Here is a 13107-nt window from a genome sequence, read left to right as displayed (position 1 = left end):
TAGATACAGTACTTTACTAAAAATTCACTAGGTTAAAACAAATATTCAGAGGTGTTAACTTGATTACTACATATTGAAATATCTGGTCAAGTTTGCTGAAAATGTCATTACTGAGGTTTATTTGGTTTAGAAATTTATTTAGGGTATTCATAATATATTATGTGACTACATAATATATATTTAAAGTATATGTAAAAAATTGCTTAGGGGTTCAGTTAGCCTTTATTTCCTCTAAATATATTTTTTATATATCACATATTTCAGTTTTATAATAGGATGGTATTACATCTCAAGAGTGTTGAATGGATTAATTTGTTGAAGCTGAGAATACATTTCAGAAAGTGAAGTTTTATATAATTGTAATTTTCCAAGGGCAACAACCTTGTCTGTTTTCTGGATCTCAGCAGAACTTGCAACATTTCCATAGAGGAAAGACCGGCCAATCAGCCATAAAATATGTTGTTAAGAGTTCATAATCATTTCTTTAGGTTGTAACATTAACCTTCAAAAAGGAACTTCTCTTTTTAACCTATTTCAATTAATATAAAACAAAGATGTACCCTGCTGTAATTATGAATTCTTGGTAACTTGGTTGCATTTTGAAGTAGTCTCTTAAGCTTTATTAAATTCAGCCACAAAATATTTGATTAACACCAAACCAGGTACTATAGGAATGTAACATAAAATACTGTGCTATACTTTTTTCTTTGTCCCAGAATTGTTTCTTAGATTTAGAGGAGGCAATGCAAAAATGATATACAGGCTTTGAGTCTTACATACCAGGGCTCCAAGTATGGCTCAGTCATGTACTTGCCCTTTGACCTTGGACCCTTGCTTTAGCCATTTGAACCTCAGTTTTCTCAGTAATATAATAATAACAAACTTCTACTGAGTGTTTACTGTTTCAAGTGCTGGTCATCTATTGATTCATTTCATCTTCACAACAGCCATATGAAGTAGGTACACTGTAATTCCTATTTACAAGTGAGGAAACTAGGGGAAATAAAGGTTAATAAGTAACTTGTGTAAGTCCTAAAGCACAACTAAGTGTTAAAGCTGAGTATTTGAACCTTAGCAGTCAAATTCCAGAGCCCACAATGTATTTCATACAGCCTTTCAGTCATGACATGGGGTAGTTAATATTTTCTCATTAGATTGTTTTGAGGAGTAATTGAGATAACGTAAGTATCTATTAATGGCACTAGTGAGTGGTAACTTATATTTATCACCTTCTATAAAGCGTTATATTTAACTTTTCTGTAAATATTTTGTATTATCTCTTTTGTTCCCTTGGTTTTTGCTTTTTTTTTTTTAGACCTGATCAGAAATTTAATGAACATATTAAGGATGATAAAGGTGAAGACTTTCAGAAACGATATATCCTCAAGAGAGATAACTCTAGCTTTGACAAAGATGATAACCAGGTAACCTAGCATGACTAGAGCATTTTTATAGGTGCTGGACTTATACCAGCAGACCATTTTCCCAAGATTAATTGTTCTCTTTTCTTCAGATGAGAATACGTTTGAAAGATGACAGAAGAAGCAAATCTATAGAAGAAAGAGAAGAAGAGTACCAGAGAGCTAGAGACCGAATATTTTCCCAAGATGTATGTTCTAACTTATATTTAGCTCTTCATGTGTAAATATATGCTAATTGCATTATAGGGGTTCACTCCTCCCTCAATCTATTGATCACATATACTTCTAACTACATTTGTTACATATAAAGTCACCCCTTTAGAAATACTGCAGTCTGTCTTGTTCATGTTAATGATTTAGTAGTTTATAAAATACTACTTTGCACCAGTTGTATAAACTTTTCAAAAGTTGAAAGCAGATCGACTAAGGAGTAGTATATTAGACTGAGTATATAGTTTATGTAATATTTTTTTCTTCCAAACTTCTCACAGAGTTGAGATTTTTAGAACATTGGTCACTGTCTACAAAATCATGTACTCTAAATCCTACTTGTTAGTGGACTTTTCTTGATAAATAACTTGTTTCTTCTTTTAAAATACAGCTAATTGATTTTTCAGTTTAATATTTGTTTTCTACTTTATAAGTGATTATATGGAAGAGATCTTTGTTGTTGTTGTTGTTGTTGTTGTTTTTTGGCTGCTCTGTGCGGTGTGTGGGATCTTAGTTTCCTGACCCGGGATCCAACCCACACCCACCGCTTTGGGAGCTTAGAGTCTTAACCATTGGACCACCAGGGAAGTCCTGGAAGAGATCTTTTAAGTGGCTGATTACTTTACACATATATTTAAGGGAGAATCAGTTTGATTTTACCAATATCTGTTAAGCACCTGCTCTGTGCAGTACAGGGTACTAGTCAAGGATATAAGAATATATGTAGGGCTTCCCTGGTGGCGCAGTGGTTGAGAGTCCGCCTTCCAATGCAGGGGACGTGGGTTCGTGCCCCGGTCCGGGAAGATCCCACATGCCGCGGAGCAGCTGGGCCCGTGAGCCATGGCCCCGGAGCCTGTGCTCCACAACGGGAGAGGCCACAACAGTGAGAGCCCTGTGTACCACCAAAAAAAAAAAAAAAAAAAAAGAATATATGTAATTTGTGTTAATACCACCAGAGATAGAAGTTAGCTCTGTATTAAAAAAAAAAAAAAAACGTAAATGACATTAAAATCTAGACTGTCAGTTAAAACTTTATAATATTCAACAAATCTTATTGATCATGTATAGTAGGTGCTGTGCTGGGCACTGGAGAACATATCCATGGACATTTACATTAATTTATCTCCCAAACAACCCTATATATGGTAGATACTATCACTGTTTTTATTTTATAGATAAGTAAACTGAGGCTCCAGGAAACTAAGGAAAATAGACAAGGATCATCCAGCTAGAAAATGCCAGAGTTGGGATTTCAGCCCATGTCTTCTGAACTCAGAGCCTAACCTAGATCTATTTCCTCTCTCTAGTTTGTAAGATGGATGAGGTCTTTACCCATGATGAGTATTCAGATAATGACAACATGGTGTGTGATTTGTATAGAAACGTGAAGGTAAAATAAGGAACACAGCAGAGAAGCACCACAAACCAGAATTGAGGAGTGAGAGGGAGAGTTAGCTTCCAAGAGAAGAACTGAAGGAGTGAAGTATTCCGTGTCCAGGGTCAACATCTGCAGCGAGCCAGAGATAAACGAGAACTTGACACATGAGGAATTGAGAGATTCAGAGTACCTGGATTGTAGCCTAGGTGACAAGAATTGAGGGACGTTTCAATTGGAGAAATAAGCAGGAAGCAGGTGACTTGCTCCTGAAAGCTAGTTAAGGAGGTTGGGGCTTTTAGCTAGAGCAGGGGTCAGCAAACTTTTTCTATAATGGGACAGATAATGAGTATTTTAGGCTTTTCAAGCTATATAGTCTTTATTGCAACAACTCAAATCTGCCATTTTAATATGAAAGCATCCATAGACAATACACAAATGAATGGGCATGGCTGTGTTCTGATGAATGTATATTTACAAAAACAGGTAGCTGACTGTAGTTTGTGGACCCCTGTGCTAGAACGAAGGGGGCTATTAAGGAGGGAACAGGCGTGATCAGATTGATATTTTAGAGAGATAGCTATGGCTTCTGCTGTTTAAATTGGATGAAAAGAGCAAAACTGGTAGCTGGAAAACTAGAAGACTGTTGTAATAATACAAGATGCAAAACAGATGGTTGCCTGAGTTAGGTTAATAGCACTGGAGGATTTTGGCTGTAAGCTACATTGAGGCGTAGCTGCTAGTTCACTGCTACAGCTACTGCCAAAGCACAGGTGATCAAAATATTTGTTGAGTGAAGGAGGTGGAATCTACAGACAGGTGTATACTTCGAATATGTAATAGTGAAAATGGGTTCACTTGTTAGATATTTGAATTTCAAGCTACTTTGTACAACAAAAATGAATGGCTTCAAAAATGTGTATCTGTTAAAAATAAGCATAGTATCTCCAAGCCAAAATAATTTTTCATTGTCACTTATTTTGCAACTTATCACCATGTTTGATTTGAGGGGTGAGGGTAACTACTTTTTTAAAATTGTTACACGATTTTTGTTGTCATCGTTAGTTTCCAGATGGCGTTATCCGACAAATGCTCAACTTTTTATATCTGTTCTTTCTTTCTAGTCCCTGTGTTCCCAAGAGAATTATATTATTGACAAAAGGTGAGGGGCTTTTTAACATTTGTTTTGCTAAGTGTCTCACTGATGCTAATAAAAATAAAAATGTTTTAAAAAAAATAAAAATGTTTTATGAAAATGCCAACAGAATCCAAGATGAGGATGCTAGTAGCACCCAGCAGAGGCGCCAGATATTTAGGTATTGGAAGCATGTTTTCGTGCAGTACACAGTATTGAATATTTAAAGCATTTTTTAAATAATTTTCCTTTTTGTCTCTATTAGCTTCTCAAAGTTTTATTTCTAAATTACAGAGTTAATAAAGATTCTTCAGGGAGATCAACAAATAGCCATCAGAGCAGCACTGAGAACGAGTTGAAGTACTCTGAACCACGACCCTGGAGCAGCACGGATTCAGACAGCTCTCTCCGAAACTTCAAGCCCGCTGTAACCAAAGCCAGCAGCTTCAGTGGAATTTCAGTTCTGACAAGAGGTGATAGTTCTGGAAGCAGCAAAAGCATAGGCAGGCTTTCAAAAACAGGTATAAATATCTGTCTAGAACTGTGCAGTCAAAACATTAGTTTCCCTAATGTTGTCTTAGCTCTTTATTCATCATGTGGCTTCTGTAATTATCCTAAAATATAGGATTCCTACCAGCAGTACATTGAGCACCTCCAAAGTACTTAAGAGGTAACACGTTTACTGACATTAGGATTTATTCTCTGTGTGAGAGAGATTTACAGAAGGCATCTTTCCTTACCTAGGATTAGTTAACATTGATTGCATTTTCAGCTAATACTGTCATTAGCTGAAATTCAGCTAATACTATCATATTATTGAGTGCATTTCATGATAAAGTTCATTTGCCATTCCAAAAAAAACATATAAAACTGCTGAGTTTTTGAGGAATTTAAAAACTAAAGAAATATAATACAATGTAATTATTATGGATAAGTAGAAATTTCAATAACATTCTCATTCTACTAGCTTCTTTGCTTTTAGATTACATAACTTTTAGGCTCCTAGCATTTTTCTCTTTTCACTTTCACTGGCTTCGATACTAAAGTTCATGTCTCTTTTAGGATCCTCACGGATCTTTATTTGTATCCCAAAATAAGCATGAAAATCAGCAGAAATGGCTCTTTATCCTTTCGGGTAAAGCCTAGATATATGGTTTTACACAGATAACAATTGAAGGGAGAGGTGTAAATTTGAAGGTGACAGTAAATTTTTCTCATCTCTGACTGTAATTCAGTACTTTAAATTCTTAAGGTTTGTGAATTGCACTTGTCATCTTTTTAACTTATAATGTGTATATTTAAAATGTCTTAGTGTATATGATAGACTCTTGCTAAAGATAGGTAAATGAATATAAGAAATATGCATATGTACCAAATATGCATTTATTTGATAAACGGTCAGTCATCATGTCATCATAACAGGAAAAAAAACTACTCATGTGTTGTGAGAAAGTCATTTAGACACACAGCCAAATGAAAACATTTTTTTAAATTTATTTATTTATTTTTTTTTGCTGCATCGAGTCTTAGTTATGGCACGTGGGATCTTTTGTTGCGGTGCGCAGGCTCCAGACTGCACAGGCTCTGCACAGGCTCAGTAGTTGCAGCGCACGGACCCAGTTGCCCAGCAGCATGTGGGATCTTAGTTCCCTGACCAGGGATCAAACCAGTGACCCTGCATTGCAAGACATATTCTCAACCACTAGACCACCAGGGAAGTCCCTAAAACATTTTTAGAACATGTACTATTTATAATCTATATTATCTTCAGAGATGAAAATAAATATTTAATTCTTTTATTAGGAAAAAACTTTTTTTCATATAGTTCTTGGAGATAGTCATTTTTGGCACAACTTAAAATAGAAGTTATCCTTCCGAGGCAGTCGCTGTAGTGTATCATATTTGTTTATGTCATTCATTAAAAATTAATTCTCCATCCCAGAGTCAATTCTGTTATTCAAAACCTAATTAACTATTTACATCATCAAAATCTTTTCTTTTCTTTCATTGTCTCATTGTCTACCTTAAGCCATTATACTGAAAGTCGGTGACTTCTTCAGTCTCTGTATAATAGAAAATTAAGTAGATTGGAGGCAGGAAAGCAGTTAAAAATAAATTATCAAATTAGCTTATTAAGTACAGTGAGAAATAAATTTTAAGCTGATGCTAATGTAAGTACTTAGAATATTTTTATTCTACCTTTGTCCCTTGCTATGATAAAAAATTGAAAGTTGACTTTACGTTACAGGAAGATGCTATGATTACGAGCTGAAAATGAAAGTCTGCAGCGAAACCTGACAGTTGTTTCTCTTGATAGAGAATTATCATTTTTGATATTTCCTACACTACTCTTAATCTTTCTGTGTTCTTATAGATAAGGGGTTTCTGATATAAGAGGTTTTGGGCATTTGGCTGTGCTAAGTTCTTTGTCCTGGGGGAAAAATTATAATCTGTATATTCCTAGGTGTTAATCTAAAAGGTAAAAATATACATAACTTTGTCCTTTTGGGAATGTGGGTAATGTGTTTTTTGTGGCTGTCTGTGGCTGCTGTTACTGGGTTGGCCAAATAGTGCCTTCGGTTTTTAAGTAAAAATAAAAGACACATTTTTCATTTTCACCAAGAACTTTATTGAACAACATATTCACCGTTCCATTGCTTTCTGCCATTTTTCAGGCAACTTCATAATTCCATCTTCCCAAAACTTTTTATCTTTTTGAGCAAAGAACTGTTCCAGGTGCCTTTTACAGTCTTCAAGAGAATTGAAATTTTTTTCCATTAAGAGAATTTTGTAAAGACTGAAATAAATGGAAATCCAAAGGTGCAATGTCTGGTGAATACGGCAGATGAATCAGAACTTCCCAGCCAAGCTGCAACAGTTTTTGCCTGGTCATCAAAGAAACATGCCATCTTGCGTTACCTCGATGGAAGATTATGTGTTTTCTGTTGACTAATTCTGGACGCTTTTCTTCAAGTGCTGCTTTCATTTGGTCTAACTGGGAGCAGTACTTCTTGGAGTGAATCGTTTGGTTTTCCGGAAGGAGCTTATAATAGAGGACCCCCTTCCAATCCCACTATTTACACAATCACCTTCTTTGGATGAAGAGTGGCCTTTGGTGTGGTTGGTGGTTCATTTCACTTGCCCCATGATCTCTTCCATTCCACGTTATCTTATAGTATCCACTTTTCATCGCCCGTCACAATGTGTTTTAAAAACGGAACGATTTCGGGACTTCTTGGTGGCGCAGTGGTTGAGAGTCCGCCTGCCAATGCAGTGGACGCGGGTTCGTGCCCCGGTCCGGGAAGATCCCACATGCCGCAGAGCGGCTGGGCCCGTGAGCCATGGCCACTGAGCCTGCACGTCCGGAGCCTGTGCTCCGCAACGGGAGAGAGGCCACAGCAGTGAGAGGCCCCCATACCGCAAAAAAAAAAAAAAAAAAACCCGATTTCATTACATTTCAGTAGAGAATTTCATGTAGAAATACAGTCGAGAAGGTTTTTTTCACTTAACTTACGTGGAACCCAAACATCAAAGCGATTCACATAACCAGGCTAGTGCAAATGATTTTCAATGCTTGATTTGGATATTTTGAGTATGTCACCTATCTCCTATGTAGTATAACGTTGATTGTTCTCAATTAACGTCTCAGTTTGATCGCTGTCAACTTCAACTAGTCTACTCAGCTCTGGAGTATCGTCCAGCAGGAAATATCCATCACGAAAGTTCGCAAACCACTTTTGACGTATTCGATCAGTCGCAGCACCTTCTCCATACACGGCACAAATCTCTTTTTGCGTTTCAGTTGCGTTTTTACCTTTTTTCAAATAATAAAGCATAATATGCCGAAAATGTTGCTATTTTCTTCCATCTTCAATATTAAAATGGCTTTACAAAAATTCACCAATTTTGGTAAGTTTTTTTTTAACTGCAGCTGTCACATACAGTCTAACAAACTTGTTTCAAATAAAGTTAAAGAGAACTAAGTGCTACTAGAGCCATCTTACGGAAAAAAACCGAACGAATCTTTTGGCCAACCCAGTATTATAGACTTGCTTTAGTTGCATGCTTTGGCTATGACTTCTTTTGCAACTTATGTGATCAGTTTTGCTGTATTAAACATGTTCTTGGTGGAGAGGGGAAGCAAAATTGTACAGTAAGTCAAAAATAGTTCATGCTTTTATGTGGTAACTGCATGTTATGCAATGTGAATTTTATTGTTACTTATTTAAAACCTGCGTTTTTATATGAGGTTTAAAAAATTCCCTCTTTTTCATTACTCCTCTCCTAGGTTCTGAGTCTTCTGGTAGTGTAGGGTCATCTACGGGCTCTCTCTCTCACATCCAGCAGCCTCTTCCAGGTACAGCTCTCAGCCAGTCTTCTCATGGCGCACCTGTCGTCTATCCAACTGTCAGCACTCATAGTTCTCTTTCCTTTGATGGTGGCCTAAATGGGCAAGTCGCATCTCCTAGCACTAGCTTCTTTTTGCTTCCCTTGGAAGCGACAGGCATACCACCTGGCAGTATTCTGATCAACTCACAAACAGGTTGGTATCCAGAAAAAGGTTTATTTCAGTTGAGATATCAGGAGTTATCTGAAAACTAAAGAATATGTATTAAATGTATTATCTGTATATGCATTGTCAGCTTTTTATATTTCATGTGTGATTAGCATTTTCCCTAGAACTTTAATAAAAACACTTTATGCTAGAGAATGTTAAAAGACATTTATATCAGAAAGTATTTTTCTCCTTGTGACATCCATGACATCATCTTTTAGGCCAAATAATTAAGAAACAATTCATTTCCTAGAAATGGGACAACCACCTTTGAAAGAACTTTATTTGATAGAACAGTTTTACCGTGGGAAAAATAGTATGCATTTCATGAAGAAGGAGAACGTTAGCAGCTCTTACTTCTTACGTAATGCGGTGGAAAGAACCCATAAGTAATTGCTCTTCTGAATATGGTAACTGTTTTCTACTTAGGAAAAGCTAAAGAACATCTTATTAGTAGTGAAAGAAAATAGATAGTCGTTATGAATTAATATTGACAACACATTCCTTGCAATTAGTACTTTGTATTTATTGTTTATCATGTGTCATGTACTGTGTTATGTGCTTTAAATACATTACTTATAGCAACCCTGTTAGGTAGGTGAAATCTACATTTACAGATAAGGAAACTGAACTTCAGAGAGATTAAGAAACTGCAGTCATAATACATTTCATTATGTATATTGGCAAAAATGACTTATATTGAGAAAATAAAATTTTTTTTAAATGGCAAGAAGTTTTGGTTTCTAATCAAAATAACATAGCCCAATCATATGGTAAGATAATGAAAATAACCTTAAGTCATTCAATAACCTTCCTTAAAGATTCAGATTTAGCTAATGTGGTCATATCAGCATGGCAGTAGTTGGGCAAGGTAGATACAGGTGAGAGTGTCAGAGTCTCTGAGTGTCCTGAAACCTGCCTTTTGTTTGTTGTAGAAAAAACCATGGCTGGGAACTTGTTACCTTCAGATTTCATTTGCATCTCTTTTTTAAGATAAAGTATTCAAACTTTTGTTTCTGTTGTAAAAATGGAATTAGCGTAAATAACTGACTCTTCAGAAACTCAGTTTTTGCTTTATAACCGTTATCTTCTGATCCTTCAAGTCTATTATATTACTAAACTTCCTGTTTTCCTGGGGCAGAATATAAGATGATTTAATATTTTACTATTTTCTATTATTTTTAATTTACAATATTAGTTAACATGGTTTTGGTAACGTGGAAGCTTCATTTGAGTAGAAATGAGAAACTAAGCAACCTGAAATTAAATTGTATACTTAATTTTAAATTAGCCCAAAAGTGATCTCTTTGTTTTTGAGAACAGCATCACCACACATCCAGCTTTTTTCACACAATCCTTAAGTTACTTTTAAACGTGCTTTCACTCAAGTCTTCTCTGCCATTTTTTTTTTCAAAATTATTTATAACAATCAACAAATATCCAGCATGGCTTGCTTTTAGTTATCTATAACCATCACATAAATTATCAGGAAATTAACTGATGAAAATAATTTGACTTTGGAGAATTTTTTCCACTTGACAGCAATGGAACAGTGTATTCTGCTTTCCCAAATATTATTTTATTATATGTCACAAGTTTATTTTAAAGAGAGGATGTTTTGAAGGCAGTTTAAGACACATAGATATTCTTCCCATCCTAAAAGGGTATGTAGTCAATGATCTCTTTATTTCACATAGTCCTTTCATTTTTCTTTCTTTCTTTTTTTAATAATCTAGTGTGTTTTTTTAAATCATTCAGTGTATAGCAAGGAAAAATACTACTCTTTGAATCTGTTTATGTGTACATTGAAAAAGTCTGGAAGGAAGGTATCCAAATTGTTGATGATAAGATTATGGGGAATTTATTTACTTTCTGATCTGTATTTGTTAGTTATTCTGTATTTGTTAGTTATTTCTAAGAATATTACTTTGCATAGTAAGAAAAACTTGTTTAGAATGTATGTGTAGAGAGTTACTTAAAAGTATTCCTCCCGTAATTGGTAACCAATAAGAATAAGCCTCAAGATCAGTACTAAAGTTCTCTCTCGTTTTATTTCTTACCTATGAGTAAAGCTCATTGGAAGTGAAAGGAAATTTTTTTAGAAAATTATTTAGAATTTTTAAATTATTTTCTACTTTTAACAAGTTAGAAGTTATAAAATAAGGACACTGCCATCAACTCCACAATTTGAAATTTGAAGTTATCAACCATTTTAATTTTCATCAGCTTTTAATCTTACTAGTTAAATATATGCAGTGTGACCTGTAAATTAGATATTTCTTACCATCTAACAGGCTAATTAATAAATTTCCAGTATCCCAAAGTCAAGTATTTTTTTTTCCCCTTGAAACTGAAATGTTACACAATCCTGTAACTCAATCCCTTGAGCAAGATGTGTTTCAGAATTGAGTTTCTTGGAAAATACTGTGTAGTATAAAACAACTCAAGTGGTTTCTGGCACGGCACCCCCATAGTAAAACACCACAGCAAAAATTTTGAATATTTACTCTAAGTGGGAAATATAAAGGCTATTAATAGGCTCGTGTAAGGTCAGGCTTTGCTTTCCAAGGTAAGAAAAGCTTTTGGTTTCCAGAACCTTGATGCTTTTGGAATTATGAATCAGGACTGCAGACATGTGCTGTAAGTTGTCTGTAGAGAGACCTATATTCGGTCTCCATCGTAAATGATCTTTTGTTCTTCCTTTTTAAAATTTTCAGGTCAGCCCTTCCTAAACCCAGATGGGAGTCCAGTTGTGTGTAGCCCTCCTGTGACTCAGCAGCCAGTTAGAGCCCAAGTGCCTGGACCTCCACAGCCGCCTCTGCCAGCACTGCCACCTCAGCAGCAAGCAGCCCATCACATCTTCTCACAGGTGCACACGTCCACGATTACACAATGCTAAGTTCACCTGCCTTTGCATATTTGTGACTAAAGTCACTAATTAGAATCGAGAGAGCCCAAGTAAGTGTCTCTTAGAACTTTAGTATTCTCCACCAGTGATGTCCTACTCATCGCTCGTAGGAAGAGAGGTTAACTTCAAGGGCTTTTCTGCTAATGAAAACAGAATATATATTGGAAGGAAGGGAAATTTTTATCTCACGACCCTGTATGGTGAGTATTTTATACCTTGCATTTCACAACAGCAGGCAAGGGACCAGAGGAATAAAAAGCAAAACTAAGATAGTTCATTACCCCAGTGAGCAAAGTGAGTTGTTCTAAGATTCAACAGATCAAGCACTTAGAAGAAACTGAGTTGACTCACCTCGCTACAAGGTACTCTCCACCCCACCTGCTCTGTGAAAGATAAAGACAGAAACATTGATTTAGAATTCTCAGTAGTACTCTTAATAATATCTTGAATTTGTATAAATGTCTAGAGTTTACACATGCATTTTCATATTCAAGCTTTTCCCCTGTAGATGTGTTACTCATTCTTGCTGAACTTGACTATACTAGTGTAAATTCTTACTTTCATTCTATCTTTTAAAGGTTGTGTAGCATATCAAAGGCAGTTTGTACAGTTATTTGCACCTCTTTTTCCCTGGAAGACGATCTAAATATTCCACTGGTGAGAACATGCAGAGTAATGTTTTGTGAAAGAAGTATAGTGATAAACTTGGACTGGAGAAATTTCATTAGTTTTATTCACAAGTTATATTTGTACTGCAGGGGTGAAAAATGTATGAGCAGTTTGATAAAGTTATCAAATATTTTTAAACTAATGCAAATAATTATTGCTCTGGCAATTAAGACTTGTAATACTGGGCAAGGCAGTTTCTCTGCAGTAGGACTTCAAGGTGTTTGATGCACTTCCAGGACCATACAATGAATTCATATATGTAGAGGAAACTGTCTAAAACTACTTCCAAAGACTCCCATACCTACTTCCCAACCCCGTTTGATTACATACACTCAGGTACATATTAAACTACATAAAACTCCCTCCCTGGCCTTCTCTGCCTTGGTTTCATTCAACTTGGTCTTGAAGTGTTTCCCTTTCATCTGCTATTGTGTGGTCATCTTTGCAGTGCTGTGAATTTCACCAGGAGCTTTATAGGGCTGATTTTCATTTGATTTAATTCAATGGAAATAATGTTAGCCAGGCACCTTCAAAAAATCCTAAGGGTTTAATCTGTGGTTATATGTTTCAGATTATTATCTCTTAGAAATAGCTTTGCCTGATTTAGCTTTAAAAGACAGTCCTAAGTGAAGATGTAGGCAGCTTAGTTTAGAAATGCTGTCTTAGGGCTTTCCTGGTGGCGCAGTGGTTGAGAGTCCGCCTGCTGATGCAGGGGACGTGGGTTCGTGCCCCGGTCTGGGAAGATCCCACACGCTGCGGAGAGGCTGGGCCCGTGAGCCATGGCCGCTGAGCCTGCGCGTCCAGAGCCTGTGCTCCGCAACGGGAGAGGCCACG

At 36.1% G+C, this 13107-nt stretch overlaps 1 protein-coding gene across 8 annotated transcripts in view; it reads left to right on the top strand.

The window, feature by feature from the left end:
- R3HDM1 (R3H domain containing 1) overlaps positions 1 to 13107 on the top strand; it is a 118931-nt gene that overhangs the window by 34686 nt on the left and 71138 nt on the right. For 7 of the 8 annotated variants that reach the window (XM_060302498.2, XM_060302496.2, XM_060302495.2 and 4 more), the window contains 7 exons: positions 1316 to 1424; positions 1514 to 1609; positions 4131 to 4168; positions 4272 to 4322; positions 4436 to 4662; positions 8430 to 8684; positions 11414 to 11565. In XM_060302498.2, coding sequence (XP_060158481.1) covers positions 1316 to 1424; positions 1514 to 1609; positions 4131 to 4168; positions 4272 to 4322; positions 4436 to 4662; positions 8430 to 8684; positions 11414 to 11565 — 928 coding nt within the window. The remainder of the gene's footprint in view (positions 1 to 1315; positions 1425 to 1513; positions 1610 to 4130; positions 4169 to 4271; positions 4323 to 4435; positions 4663 to 8429; positions 8685 to 11413; positions 11566 to 13107) is intronic. The other variant, XM_060302493.2, reaches the window with a different exon arrangement.

Source organism: Globicephala melas, chromosome 7, assembly GCF_963455315.2.
Source record: "Globicephala melas chromosome 7, mGloMel1.2, whole genome shotgun sequence".
Taxonomy (NCBI): domain Eukaryota; kingdom Metazoa; phylum Chordata; class Mammalia; order Artiodactyla; family Delphinidae; genus Globicephala; species Globicephala melas.
This window is presented reverse-complemented; position numbering and strand designations above follow the sequence as displayed.